The 15,781-nt window shown below is 46.9% G+C and overlaps 2 protein-coding genes across 2 annotated transcripts in view; one reads left to right on the top strand and one right to left on the bottom strand.

Moving 5' to 3' along the window:
- The window catches only part of LOC146009536 (uncharacterized), a 783,885-nt gene extending 774,659 nt beyond the window's left edge, over positions 1–9,226 (bottom strand). The window contains 1 exon segment of the mRNA XM_083149979.1: positions 8,896–9,226. The gene's annotated coding sequence lies outside the window, so the exon portion shown is untranslated.
- A 124-nt stretch (positions 9,227–9,350) lies between these two features.
- Positions 9,351–15,250, top strand: LOC146010104 (uncharacterized). Its single transcript, XM_083151023.1, has 3 exons — positions 9,351–11,308; positions 11,810–11,878; positions 14,313–15,250. The coding sequence occupies exons 1-3, from the start codon at positions 10,504–10,506 to the stop codon at positions 14,426–14,428; spliced, it is 990 nt and encodes a 329-aa protein (XP_083007149.1). The 5' UTR covers positions 9,351–10,503; the 3' UTR covers positions 14,429–15,250.
- Positions 15,251–15,781: the final 531 nt, after the last annotated feature.

The raw sequence follows: 15,781 nt of genomic DNA, 5'->3' as shown, positions 1-15,781 counted from the left end.
ATTTATCTCAGTCCTGTCCTTGTGGCTGTAGATGCTGACCGTGTCCCTGCCATCTAATGTGCTATGCTGTTGTTATGTCTAGTAGTGGCAATGCCTTACATACAAAAGGGAGCATATGCAACAATGCTGCCATTCAGATTATGGTGTTCATGCATACTGCAACATTATGTCATTTTCAGCAGATCAACAACGGAACCACATAGCCATGTCAATTCACATGGATGTACCAATTGCGCATAATCAGCTTACATGCTGTTTCTTTAGGTAAAGATTATATACCACTCAATACTCACAGCAACAACTGTACTTTTACAGGTATGGAACAGAGCAATATCGTCACCCAAGTTGTAACATTCATTCACACTGCAACAATGTATATGCCAATAGTTTACAAACAAATCTGTGTCACACCGAGTGTTTGATACATATGCCCCAGTACACGTTGCTTACCACAGACAAAGCTATGTAACCTTGGAAGTCTACATATACATATGCTATAGCCACCATTTAATATGGGACATACATGGAGCTCAGTCACCCACTTATGATATACATTCAAGGAGGAGGAGAGAGAAAAAGAGAGGGGACCGCTGCCCTGCTTTGTGTCAGCGGGACCCTAAGTGAGGGTTAGCCGCAGACTCCAGAGGGGGGTCCGGTTACCAGATCTGGATGCTGATGCACACGTCTCCTATTGCCGCTGCTGTAATTCTGGGAAGAACGGAGACCGACGGCCGGTCACGTGATCGGCGATTCCTGCCGGACGTACGTTTCGCCTGGGCTTGTTCACACGGCACCCTAAAAATATGAAAACCTCAAGTCGACCTTTTTCCACGTCGACCTTTTGACCATATGACTGTCTACCATGAGTCAGTCTATGTTTCATACCATAACCCAGTGGTTCCCAATCTTTTTTGAATCAGGGCACCCTAGAGTATCAGAATTTTTTCACGGCACCCCTAGGCCAAAAAAATATAAATATGACATTATATATGATTCTTAGGGTCAGTTATGCGGTAAAGGGCAGGATTTGCTTCTGTTTGTTCGGTTTTTTTTATGATGGGCAGCCACCAGCACTGGTTTTGCCCATAAATAATTTGAATTGGTCCTGGGCCACCAACCCGGGGCACCCCAGGGAGCCACGGCACACAGTTTGGGAACCAATGCCAGGGGCGGATTGGCCTACCGGGAAACCGGGCTGTTTCCCGGTGGGCCGGCATATTTGGAGGGTAAAAGGCCGCCCTCCCTCCTTTACAGGGCTGGCCGCGGCCGGCCTCGAGTGCTGCCACAGTTAAAATGGCCGCGGGAGGGCTGGTGCGCATGCGCGCACACGCAGCTGCTCCCGCGGTCCGGATGATATGGCTGTGCTGAGTCTGACGCTGCCCACGTGATCCAGCAGCAGCGCGCAGGACTAATTTGCGCTGCTGGGCTGGATCCGATAGACGGCGGCGGCGGAAGAAGCAGGCAGCCAGGCTGGCAGCAAAAGATAGTCACAGTCAGCAGATGAGGGGGCGGCCACTCTAGGAGGGTAATTAAATATGCAAGAAATGGAAGAAATAATGTGTGGCCTCAGCCCTCAGTGAAGTAGAGATATATATATATATATATATATATATATATATATATATATATATATATATATATATATATAGTGCAGAGGCTCGGCACTCCCAAAAACAAATTGCGGCTTGCAGATGGTGCCTTCACAAGGGGGTATAATACAGGCAATAGGTGCGGTACTCAGACGACTTCTATCCAGATAAATAACCACACAACGGCGGTAATCCGTTATCAATGTTTGAAATGTATTGCATTTTTCTTCAGGATATACAAAGAACAAAAACTTACATACCTTTATAGATAAGTATATACAGGGGGTTCAGCGTGCTGGGAACGGAACTGTGTATCCGCCCATTCGCCGAGGAGGTGATGACGTCACCTCCTCGGCGAATAAGTATGTACTTATCTATAAAGGTATGCAAGTTTTTGTTCTTTGTATATCCTGAAGAAAAATGCACTACATTTTAAAAGTTGATAAAGGATTACCGCCGTTGTGTGGTTATTTGCCTTATTGCCTGTTGATATAGGACTAGGGTATATGTGATTCATTTTTTTTTATGTGGGAACTGTTCATTCAACAGATGTATTTGCTATATATTAGAAGGTATGCTTTTTAGTATGGAGCCTTTGAGGGTTCTTTAAATGTGATCTTCCCTGCATGAGGAGCTTTGTATTGCAACGAGTACACACATTGAGATAAAGTGGAGAGTGCTAAAACATTGACAAGAGAAATTGTACGTTGGAATTATGTTCAGCCTTGTGGGTAATATGACTAAGGTGATTGCTGGCAGAAGAGCACTATGAGAGATGAATATTGCTGACACGTAAATGGTGCTTTTTTATGTTAATTGCTTCAGCCCGTTACACGGGAGTGAAGTGCTGTTGATAGGTATCTCCATACCAACAGCATGGTCACGGCGGGTCAGGTGAACGCACAGGCACGTGCTAGTGACTTCACCCGCCTGGTCCGTGGTGCGCACGCGGGAGTCAGGGATTTGCACTGTGGAGGGTATGTATAAATATGTTGTATGTATGTATGTATGTATGTTTTTACGTCCTGATGAAGAAGCATATCCATTAAATCTTTAAAAAGTTGACAGATTAATTCTGGACCTCATAACTTATTGGTATTTTGATTGTAGGTGATTCTCTCTGGGTCCTGCTCTAGCGTCTGTAGTTACCCTAACCCCGCTGTCGCCTAGCAACAGGATTCTCCAATGGAATTGCGTGTGAGTTCAGCTGCCACGGCAGCACCACGTGACCAACCAGGAAGTACTGTTCAGAGACATGCGGAGAGGGACAAACAGAGCGAGATTCGGTTCCGGTCCACTGGTATAAATGTAAGTGCTTTTGTGATATGCATTGTTCTCACCTTGACAATGGATTAACCTCCGAGACGTTGGTTAACTCCTTGCTGTGCTGTGGAAGTCCGAGTGTGTGCCACTAATTGTTCTGTCTCTATATATGTGTATAATATATATATATATATATATATATATGGATAGCAGTTGTGAGTTGGCGCCCTTTTTTTATGCCTTTAAGTACTGGGTCTCTATTAGCCTTTGATGAATAATAACATGGATATGAGTAAAGTCCAAAACTTTGTAAATATTTATTAAAAGGTCTTTAAAACCACTTAGTAGTGGTGAATATTCCAGATCATAAAAAGTTTTTCACATTAGCAAACAGATGTTCCCAACGCGTTTCGTCCCTGCAAGGGACTTCATCAGGGGTTTGCGAACTTATTAGAAACAATTTCCCCGAATCTCGTATGTGGGATAAAACACCAACCAGGAATGGATAGATACACTCTTATTGGAAAGCTCTCATCCAGTGGTCAATATTGGATCAAGAACTCGTAGTTTCTTGTGAAGGTTATATCGGTGAATTTGCAGCCTTGTAGCTTTAAGGGTTTGGCTGGTTGGAGAGTTCCTCCTATATGATTATCTCCAATATGGAATTGGTTGAACTAGTAAGACATATTTTCAGTGGAAATAAACTGTCAATAAAATCACTTATAACCCGCATACAAATTGCAGTTTTTTGTTCCGCAAATGGTTCTCACTGTCCTTTTGGAGGTGTGTACCGGTGAAAGGCTCAGTGGGAATGGACTGAGCCTTTCACCGGTACACACCTCCAAAAGGACAGTGAGAACCATTTGCGGAACAAAAAACTGCAATTTGTATGCGGGTTATAAGTGATTTTATTGACAGTTTATTTCCACTGAAAATATGTCTTACTAGTTCAACCAATTCCATATTGGAGATAATCATATAGGAGGAACTCTCCAACCAGCCAAACCCTTAAAGCTACAAGGCTGCAAATTCACCGATATAACCTTCACAAGAAACTACGAGTTCTTGATCCAATATTGACCACTGGATGAGAGCTTTCCAATAAGAGTGTATCTATCCATTCCTGGTTGGTGTTTTATCCCACATACGAGATTCGGGGAAATTGTTTCTAATAAGTTCGCAAACCCCTGATGAAGTCCCTTGCAGGGACGAAACGCGTTGGGAACATCTGTTTGCTAATGTGAAAAACTTTTTATGATCTGGAATATTCACCACTACTAAGTGGTTTTAAAGACCTTTTAATAAATATTTACAAAGTTTTGGACTTTACTCATATCCATGTTATTATTCATCAAAGGCTAATAGAGACCCAGTACTTAAAGGCATAAAAAAAGGGCGCCAACTCACAACTGCTATCCATATTCTTCTTTCCCCCATCCAACAGGGGTTCTTGTGAGTACGGCAGCCAGAGTATAATATCAAACAAATAAGTGGCGCGAAACAAGAGTCTGTTATATATATATATATATATATATATATATATATATATATATATATATATATATATATATATATATATATATATATATACCACCCTGCTTCCCCCCATCCTACCTGAATCCTCCACCACCCCACATTCTACGCCACCCTGCGTCCCCCCTCCCTGTATCTTCTGCCATCATGCAACCTACGCCACTCTGCGTCTACCCTCCCTGCATCCTCCACCACTTTGAGACTCCCCTCTCTGCATCCTCTGCGTTCCCCCTCCTACTCTGCATTCTGTGCCACCATGCCCCCCTCACACTCTGCGTCCTGTGCCACTCTGCGTAGGTCCTCCCTCACTTCGTCCTCAGCCATCTCCCCTACCAGCATTGTACGCCACCCTCCGTCCCCCCTCCCTCCCTGCATCCTCTTCAACCTGCCACTCTACTCTCACCCCTCATCACCAACCCGTCTCACCCTGTGTCTTCTCATTCCATTGCATAATGTGAACATTGCATAATGTGAACTTTAACTCATTCTGTGTGGCATTTTGTGAATTTTGGATCATTCCATGTGTCATAATGTGAATATTTGCTCATACTGGGCCAGATTCTCTAAGCTTTCAAAGTGATAAAATATAGAGTGATAAACAGCCAGACAATCAGCTCCTGTCTGACATTTTTCAAACACAGTCTGTGACATGGCAGGTAGGAGCTGATTGGCTGGCTGTTTATCACTCTCCATTTTATCCCTTTTGAAGCTTAGAGAATCTGGCCCACAGTGTGGCATAAGGTGTACATGTTTTTCGATAGAAAAAAGGGCCCTGTTGTTATGGTGCATAATGTGTTTAAGGGAGGTGGCCCATACTTAGTGTCCCACGGCAGGGGGGGGGGGGGGGGGACAGTTGGGAGACCCCCTGTCACCCCCCCTATCTCTTTCTCCACAGCCCCTCAGGCTGCAGAATAGACGCTGTGCGCATGCGCCTATTCTGCAGCCTGAGGTTCTGGGGACATAGCCAGCAGCTCAGAGAGCCACTAGCCATGCCCCCACAGCAGCGAAAATGGGGCGTGGCCTTGTTGAAACAGGCCACACCCCCTTGCCACTAGGCCACACCCCCCAAAAAAATTTGGGCACGCCTGCGGCGCGCACCAGCTTCCTTTGCCCCACGTATGGGCTGCTTCAAAATATTTCCCGGGCTGGTTTTCATTCCCAATCCGCCCCTGACCAATGCCATAACCCCTAAAACAACCCCCACAGAGAGCCAATGTGGTATCAGTGTGGTTGATAGAGTGGAACACGTTAGGCAGTGGTGCTGAGAAGAAATCTCCTGAATGTTTTTTTATGTGTATGTTATAGGCTGCGGGGTGGGCTGGTATTATCACAGGCTAAGGCAGAGGCTAAAAGGTGCCCCAGAATGTAGTCTGCACCCTAATAAAGAGCAATGGTGCTGGGATGTGAGGTAATGAGGTGGTCCATAGGGCCGGCTGCCTATAATGCGGGTTACCTTGTCTGCCTGAACGGGTGCTGGACAGTTTCCAGACAGTCATTACCCCGACGTTGGGAACCCGACAGTCAAAACCCCGACACTCAGGGTCCAGATGGCCACGGGCTATTCTCCCTTGTGTGGGTCCACGACCCCCATAGCGAGCCACCTTGCCCACAAGGGGCTTAGTTGCGCTTGCCCCGCTGTCTTAGTCCGGCCAGTCGGGATCCGGACATCGGCCCAATGACTGTCGGGATCCCGGAGGTTTGGGGCCACCGGGGATGCTGATCTGGAGCTGGCTGCCTTGGTGCAGGAGGCTGTCAGAGATTCCGTGATGCTGTGCCATCGGCCTGGTGTGCCCGGAGCCGGAGTGGGCTGCGGTGATCGTGGCAACCGCGACCGGAAGTCACCAAGGATGCTGACCTGAGGCTGGGAGGAGGTGCTGAGCCAGGACTGGAGGGTAGGGGAGTGTCAGAGGCATCCACGGACACGTGTTTCGCAACAGAGGCTTGGTCACTGTGACATGTGAAGTAGAATACACATCTTCGTAAACTTCCCCCATTGGCTAAAGCAGAATATAGTGAATGTTCTGGAGTGGCCATCTCAGTCTCCTGACCTCAATATCATTGTGCCACTCTGGGGAGATCTCATACGTGCAGTTCATGCCAGACAGCCCAAGAATATACAGGAACTGTGGGCTTTTCGCCAAGAAGAATAGCCAGCTTTACCATCTGAGAAAATAAAGAGCCTCGTCCGCAACTACCACAAAAGACTTCAAGCGGTCATTGATGTTAAACGGTATTAAGAACTGGGGTATGTAAACTTTTGATCAGAGACCTTTGGGTAGTTTCTGTTGTCATTATGATTCAAAAAGAGTAAACACAGTTGTGTGACAATAAATGGCTTCACCCAACCACTAACCATGAGTGACAGAAAAGTGTGTGAGTTATCATCTCATATTCTCTGACAAATGGCCAGAAAATCACACATCTGCTAGGGTATGTAAACTTATGAGCACAACTATGTATATAGCAACTATTTATAATAAACATATGCATAATAAATATAAGAGGACATATTCCCCACATTGAAACAGTAACTGTCCAATCGACACAGCGTGTCAACACAGCTGCCTCTTAGCAGGCAGAAAACATCACTCTGAGGGCATCTGCACCCAACAGATTTATATGGCAATTATCAGCAGCCCATGTACTGCAAAGCACAGGCAGCCTTTACACAGTAACAGTAGCTAATAATTGTATATATAACAAATGTAACAAGAGGATATATTTCCCACATTTAAAACAGTAACTGTTACCATATAGAGACAAATCCTGAGACGCTACATTGTAATACTATAGAGACTTACTAAAACACACAATCAGTCCCCGCACATGTTGTTTTTAAACACGCACTATTCACACTTTGTTATTTGAATGTTTTTTTTTATATTTCACAGTTTTAAGCCCCATACACACAGGGGGAGATATATTGCTAGCAATATATTGCTTGCAATATATTACTGAGCAATATATTGCTCATTGTCTCCTTTTCATCAGCGACCAGAGATGGTCGCTGATGAAAAGGAACCTCTGCTGGGGGTGCCGCAGAGGTAATTAGCTGCAGCGATTACAATGGGGCAGAAAACGGGAGCGCGCACGCGGCGATTTATCGCCGGGGCACACTTCCATCACTGGCAATATGGTCGCCTGCGACCATATTCCCAGCGATTAAAGCCCCTATAGCCCCCATGTGTACACAGCATTAAAGATGTCTTATTAAAAGCTATATTTTATTGGCATTGATTATTATCTATGGTGCACCACACCATGACACACTTTTCTTTCTTTGTATATTCTATACACAGCAGTAGTAGGCACCAACAGACAGGTATTATATACAGCAGTAGTAGGCAGTGGGCACTGGGCAGCCACTGGCAGTGCAAGCACCAGCACAGTGGAATATACAGTTGCACCAGCGGACTAAATATTTCAAAGACAGCAATGGGGGAGCGACTGTAACACAGTCTAACCAACCCTAGTATTATTTATCTAAATGCACCAGTGGACTAAATAATTACAGCACAGGAGGAGAGCCTATAACACAGCCTAACCAACCCTATTCCCCAGCGGGGAATTAAGATGGCGGCGTGGGAGCCGAAATTTGCAACAGTCCGGATCTTGCGAGAATGCAGAGCCAGGCAATGACGTTTTGCCCGCGAGCCTGGATACGAGGTATACGGGAAGCTCCGAATGCCGCTTGGATCAGCAACACTTGGGCGGGCTCAGATCTGGACAATCTGAGCCGGCTCATCTCTAATATAAACACACCTGGGCACACCTTATACATCCACATACCCGGCACATATACCCCCCATACCCACAGTCACCACCCAGCATTACACCTCATACATACACACCTGGGCACACCTTATACATCCTCATACCCGGCACATATACCCCCCATACCCACAGTCACCACCCAGCATTACACCTCATACATACACACCTGGGCACACCTTATACAGCCTCATACCTGGCATATATACCCCCCATACCCACAGTCACCGCCAAGCATTACACCTCATACATACACACCTGGGCACACCTTATACATCCTCATGCCAGGCACATATACCCCCCATACCCACAGTCACCGCCCAGCATTACACCTCATACATACACACCTGGGCACACCTTATACATCCTCATGCCTGGCATATATACCCCCATACCCACAGTCACCGCCCAGCATTACACCTCATACATACACACCTGGGCACACCTTATACACCCTCATACCCGGCACATATACCCCCCATACCCACAGTCACCACCCAGCATTACACCTCATACATACACACCTGGGCACACCTTATACAGCCTCATGCCTGGCACATATACCCCCCATACCCACAGTCACCACCCAGCATTACACCTCATACATACACACCTGGGCACACCTTATATTATATTGGCAGAAGACACTGACACATGCATATGATAACAGTAATAACTGTAATAATAATTCTAATAATAATATTATACATACAGCACCAGCACAGCCCATTATCCTCACCTTTCTCCTCTCCTCTGTCCGGGGATTCTGCTCTGATTAATGCAGACTGCAGTGAGAACAGCACGGACCGTAATAAAATGGCCGCCGCTTTGTTATGGCGTTTTGTTTTTTTCCCCCGTCGGATGGAACAGAGGCTGTGACGCAATGCTGCGGTATTAGTATGCAATAAAACAGCGGCCGCAGCTCTCACATTGCAGTCATATTTCCTCTGGTGCTCTGCAACTAAAACAGTCCGAGATTCTAATTCTAATAAAGCTTTATCATACACGTCCTTAGTGTGGGCGGGCGGCGGCCATTTTCTTGTGTACAGTCCAGCACCAATAAGAATGTGGACAGCGGCCCGCCGTCATCACTCCCTTGTTCAACGGTCAAATAGGCTGCTGGGGGCGGAGCCATGGAGGGCACTGGGCAGCAGGCTGGGAGGGTGGTATCAGGGGAGGGGTAATGGCTGCTGGGTGTGGAGCTATGGTGGGCAGCAGGCTAGAAGGGGGGGGGGGGGAGGGATATGCTGGGGTAATTTGGGGTGCACATAAGGCCATGTGCAGCAAAATACTTCAAGAAGGAGGCATATAAGGGGGACATGTTGGGGAGCAGAATGTAGGGATTCAGGTTGTCAAGGTCAAAGATTTGGGGGGTAATTGGGTCACACAGGGTCTATGTAGGGAAACAGACTGCTGGTGAGGGCAGGTCACGGAGATACTGGTGGCAATCGGGGCACACAAGAGGCCATTGGGGGTAACCTGTGCCAGCTGCTAGAGGGCAGGTCTGAGAGATCATGGGGTTAGCAGAAGGCTGTGTGGAGTAATACACTGCAAAAGGGGGGCATATAAGGGAGCCATAGGGCCATTTGGGGCACACAGGTTGCCATGTGGGGTAACCGGCCGCTGGGGTGGAGCATGTGGGGAATCAGGCTGCTGGAGGGAGATATGTCAGATGTTGGGGGGAGCATTCGGGACAAAGGGGTTCCTGTGTGGAGCAACAAGTTGCCGGTGATGGAGCAAGTCAGGGAGATACTGGGGGCATTTGGGATACAGAGGAGGCCAAACTTTTGGCACCCCAGGCAAAACTTCTGCCAAACCCCCCCCCCCCCCCCTGCTAATTACCCACTTAGTCAGGAGAGCCACTTTTTCAAGCCACACAACCGGTGTACATAGAACAAAGTGCATAAACAAGAATAAATACCTTCAATAATTGACCGGCTGCATCAGCGTGATTCCCGATTTCATATATACTGTGGGTGACATTCTATGCTTTGAGATAAATGCGCATGTTTTTTTAGCGCACCACATCGCCGCTATTCGCACTTTTTCAAATCGCACTTTTCAGTCATAATTCGCATATTTAATGTGATGCGCTTTGGAGGCTGAAAAGTGCGAAGAGGTGCGATTTGCGGCGAAGTGGTGCGATTTTAAGTAACAAAAAAGTGCGAGTTCTTCCGCCGGTCATGTGCGAGTTTTGGACCAACCGGAGTGCGATTTACAAAACTGTCTCCGCATGACTAAGAACCCCCCAACCTATTGGCCCACCTGTGTCCCCTCCATTATGCATCACACCCCCTATATAAAGGGGCATTGGCGCCATTTCACTCTTTGATAGGAAGTAAGGAGCATGGAGAGGAGCAGTGGCAGTGTGAGTACAGGAAGAGGTGTTGGTGGCAGAGGGAGCAGTGGCAGAGGGAGCAGTGGCAGAGGGAGCAGTGGCAGAGGGAGCAGTGGCAGAGGGAGCAGTGGCAGCAGCCAGACAAGTGGGAGAGGCAGCAGTGTGGCAGGCAGCATGGCCACAGCAAGGCCAGCCCCAGGCCAGACCCTGGGCGTCCAGCCCCAGCAGGAGGAGGTTGAGGATCCGCTGGCATCCCCATCCTACAGCCAAGACCTAGACCATACCCCACACCAGCTGCAGGAGGGCCACATGTCAGAGGTGGAGAAAGATGCTGGTGAGGAGGAGGAAGACACTGGCATGGAGGAGGAGGGGTACATGGCTGGTGTTGAAAATGAGGAGGAGGAGGTGGAAGCTGGCCGCACAAAAAGTGGCCGAAAGGTCCGCTTTTCATATGAGGAAAATGCAGCACTTGTCTGGGCTATCATGCCAGTGTTTGACCGTTTGCTTGGCAAATCTCACCACAAGACCACTGCACAGCGCAAAAGGGCTATGTGGAAGGACATCACCCAGGCGGTGAACGCTGTCAGTCCGCACAAGCGCCTGGTCCGCAATGTGAAAAAAAGATTTAACGACATCAAAAGGCAGTTGAAAAATAAAATGGAGTTGGAGGAGGCCACCAAGACTGGAGGAGGAAGCCCCACCACTGTGTGCTACAATGCGTATGAGGTGAAGCTGAAGCGCATCATACCCCCTGAGGTCCTGCCTGGCATGCACGTGGCGGATACTGATAGGCCGCAAACGCCATCCAGAGCTGGTAAGTGTGACCCCATGCAAACTTAAACATACATGCCAATGTATTATAACTATAATGTTCACTTGTATTGTTATGCTAAGTAAAGTGCTGCTGTGGAACTACATAGCCCAGCAAGGTCATGCACAAGAAATTGGCTGCTCCTACTTTTAAATTACTGATAATGCTGGGCCCTGTAGTTCCACAACTGCTCATATTGATTAACACTGTAACATTCTTTCTAGCAGCCTAACAACATGTATGTGGACAAAAACCCAAAGGTGTACTGGTGGTTTAGCTGCCATGCCTACATACCACAGATTATCCAATAGTTGTCATGTGTACACTAGTTTAATAATAATCTTTTAAAAAATTCTTTGCATTTAAACAAAAAAAAAGGTTTGGAAGAAATAATGCAGTCCTTATCCATAGGGTATTGTCCATTATTGTCATCTCAATGCATGTTTTCAGAAAATGCTTAGCCATAGCAAGGTCCATAATGCCTGCCCATCTTTCCTTGCACAGATTGTCCATCCCGAAGTGCTCACGCATCCAAGACCAGAAGGCCCGTTGCTGCAGAATCTTCGGAAGCAGGTAAATGATCCAAAAAAACGCCATTACACATACACAGGGCCGGACTGGGACCAAAAATCGTCCCTGGCATTTTTGAGCACACAGGCCCACCAGGAGTAGGCGGGACCATTGCGCGGCGAAGCCGCGCGCCAAAAAGGGTGTGTGGCCTCACTGAAAGGAGGCGTGGCATCACAAAAAGGAGCACTACACATTATGGAACACACCGTTATGCCCATTACACATTATGGAATACACTGTTATGCCCATTACACATTATGGAATACACTGTTATGCCCATTACACATTATGGAATACACTGTTATGCCCATTACACATTATGGAATACACTGCTATGCCCATTACACATTATGGAATACACTGCTATGCCCATTACACATTATGGAATACACTGTTATGCCCATTACACATTATGGAATACACTGCTATGCCCATTACACATTATGGAACACACCGTTATGCCCATTACACATTATGGAATACACTGCTATGCCCATTACACATTATGGAACACACCGTTATGCCCATTACACATTATGGAATACACTGTTATGCCCATTACACATTATGGAATACACTGTTATGCCCATTACACATTATGGAACACACCGTTATGCCCATTACACATTATGGAATACACTGTTATGCCCATTACACATTATGGAATGCACTGCTATGCCCATTACACATTATGGAATACACTGTTATGCCCATTACACATTATGGAATACACTGCTATGCCCATTACACATTATGGAATACACTGTTATGCCCATTACACATTATGGAATACACTGTTATGCCCATTACACATTATGGAACACACTGTTATGCCCATTACACATTGCCGCACACTGTATTGCCCAATTCATATTATGACACACAAGTAATGCCACACCTGGCGTGAGAGAGAAAGAGATGTAGTTTCACTCCCTGCCAGTATTTCAGAGACACACAATCAGACACTAGATGATTCTGCTCTTATGTATCGCTACCTGTATGAATCAAGGAATTGTCCTGACTGTTACATTGATATGGAGATGGCTAAATGCACAGTATTAAATTGCTGTTTTACCTGGATAATGAGGGATATATTCTGACTAGGTGTTATGGTAAAACACAAGTATTTTATTGTGCACACTAAGTAAATTCACAAGCAGGTATAAATATATGCTAATAAAGCGTTATGCTGTGGATAAGTATCAATGTAACAGTCAGGACAATTCCTTGATTCATACAGGTAGTGATACATAAGGGCAGCGCCAATCCAACTAGATTTGTGTACTTGAAAAGAGGATTGGGGAATCCTGAGTTTGGCAGCGCCCATCATACACAAAGGGTGAGCGCAGTAATCCACTCCTCTGAACTAGATGATTCTGGACTGGCAGGACCATACTAGAAGCTACTCATATATATATATATGATAAGATAAGGAGTGTTCCCTGGATATACAGTAGTGGCACATACAGTACTTTATAAGAGCCCTTCACCTGGGAAGCACTGCGATGTCTTTCTCTAACTGGGGCAGCTTCTCCTCCTGCAGTTTTTTAGGCCAGGTGCTGATTGGGGAGTGAGACAGCCAGCCCAGGAGCCACATCAAAACTCCAGTCCCAGCAGCAGTACAGAGGGGAGGTGGTGGCGCTGGCGCCCTGTGTGTCAGTGTCAGTGCGGCAGGGACCGCTGGCAGCAGTAGTCATGTAAGATGACAAATCTGAGCCCTCGTCACCAGGCGTGTGGTGTGATCTGCATCCAATCAGAGGGCTAAAAGTCGCCGCGGCTCAACCAATACGTGATCCTTCTCACCCGAAGCGGCCACGGCTCAGCCAATCGACGCCTGTTCTACTGTCAGCAGTACAAGGTGACGCGCTGTTATGTAGTGAGAGCGTGTGTCTCCCTGAGCTGCAGCCTCACAGCGGCACATAGAGCCAGCAAGGAGGCAGCGGGGCGGGCTCAAGGGCGGCCACTTCATGGCGTCATGATGCTGCTGCGTCATGGCGCCAATATGCTAATGACACGCACAGGGGCGGGGGGTGCTGGCGCTGCGCTCCGTGAATGAAGCCCAGCTGCTCAGGACTTGAGGCAGCGGGCTCAGCATGGAAAATCGGCCCACTGGGCCATCGGCCCTTCTGGCATTTGCCAGAAGTGCCAGATGGCCAGTCCGGCCCTGCACATACAGTACACACACCCATGTCACATCAACAATATCTCACACTACATTCATCTCCAGCAGCTACATTGCAACGGACATGAATGTCATCTGAGCTAGGCATGTGACATATTATTAATGTCAATGTTACATGCTGTATCGGGGTACATGTGTAAGTACATAACACCCCTAGGTATGTGCGTCCAGCATCTCTAGCCCAATGTAAAACAGTATAGATGACAGTGTGGCCTATATATGCATCAGTACTTACCTCTTCATCTGTATCCACAGGTGCTATACAACTAGGGACAAACCAAACAGAATCTTCAATACTGGTCTTAGACGAAATGGACATCATTCTTGATCCGGTCGACACAGGAAGAAATACAGACCTCGTCACAGAGTGATCTTCTCCCAACCCACCCCCACCCACCCACACACCCCATACAGCAGCTTCTGCTTCCCAAGTAGCTAACTCCTTGGTTAATTTCAAGGACAAACAGTTGGAATTCATGGCCTCCCAAAGCCTCCAAATAGGTAATATCCATTGGTACATGCGTGACACCTTCCTTCAGTTACGCAAAATTGCACGTAGTGTATGGGTAGGTGTAGGCACTCATGTGCGCATTGCTAACAGCATTGACACCCGTTTTGCAGAACAAACTGCTGCAATAAGGGAACAGAATAGGCATATTGGCAGCCTGGCGCAAAGTATCACAGCACTAACCCAATCAGCGCAGACCAATGCCTTACTAGCTATGCAGGCCCAAATCCAGCAGCAGGAAGCCAATGTGGGAGGTGGCGCAGCATCAACCCTCAGCAGTGTATCCAGCACCCCAATAAGTGGCTCCCCCACTTCCCCACCCCGTCGGAGTGTTAGGACCCGAGGTGGGCTTGGTGCAGGGTCTAGAAGTGGTGTAGGGCTGCCTGATGCTGGGAGAAGGTAGCTCATATATATGTTTGTCCAGTTTGTCAAATGGCAAACATCTTGTAACATGCCCCCACAGTTGTTATTTTTCACATGGCAAAATGCAGAATGCTTCTAAAAAATAAGACAGAAGTAAAAATTGCTAACCGCATACCATTGTGTTTGTGTCTTTTTCTAAATACCAATTAATGTGTGAATTGTAACATATTGTAATGGTATATGACAATGGGATTGCACTAAAGTAGTGTGGGGTAACTCCTTGGCTGGCAAAGGTTGTGGATCTACATATTCCAGCAGGCTCTGACACTCATGGTTTGGACTGTAATGGTTGTAGTGTGTCAGGGCATGCTGGCACGTGTAGTTCCACAACACCAGTGATCCTTGTTTGACTGCAAACTTCATTCATACATGTATCAAATGTACTTACAAGCTAGATAGCAGCAAGGGATAGGTCAGCACCACCATGTGCATCCGTTGGGCACTGTGTATTAGGTTAAATGTGGGTGGAAACAGATGGTATTGGTCAATAATTAGTTAATGAGTACACTTACAACACAGGTACATTTTGGAGTACAGGCCACATGTGCTTACCAGAAAAGTAACGGCTGCTGATGTATGTCCGCCACAACTTCTTTATAGCAAGTAACACTTGAGTAAAATGCTTAGAGAAAGTGGCCTGTGATACCCCCAAGGCCCATGAGGTCACAGACTGGAGGCTGTGGCCAAATAGTAGAGGGCACACATTAATTTGTGCTGGCCAGACACTGCATAGTTGCCTCCCCCAAAAGGGTCCAAATCATCTCTCACCTGCTGATATAAGTCCAACAGGTTA

The sequence above is a fragment of the Crinia signifera genome, chromosome 6 (genome assembly GCF_055691185.1).
Source record: "Crinia signifera chromosome 6, ASM5569118v1, whole genome shotgun sequence".
In the NCBI taxonomy this organism is placed as follows: Eukaryota; Metazoa; Chordata; class Amphibia; order Anura; family Myobatrachidae; genus Crinia; species Crinia signifera.
The sequence above is the reverse complement of the archived record's forward strand: the minus strand, read 5'-3'. Positions and strand labels throughout refer to the sequence as shown.

Bases quoted from the DNA above. Each gene is read 5' to 3' on its own strand.
- LOC146010104 (XM_083151023.1), top strand. From the start codon at position 10,504: ATGGAGAGGAGCAGTGGCAGTGTGAGTACAGGAAGAGGTGTTGGTGGC. The intron at 11,309-11,809 runs GTAAGTGTGACC...TTCCTTGCACAG, and splicing joins GCAAACGCCATCCAGAGCTG to ATTGTCCATCCCGAAGTGCT. The intron at 11,879-14,312 runs GTAAATGATCCA...CTGTATCCACAG, and splicing joins TGCAGAATCTTCGGAAGCAG to GTGCTATACAACTAGGGACA.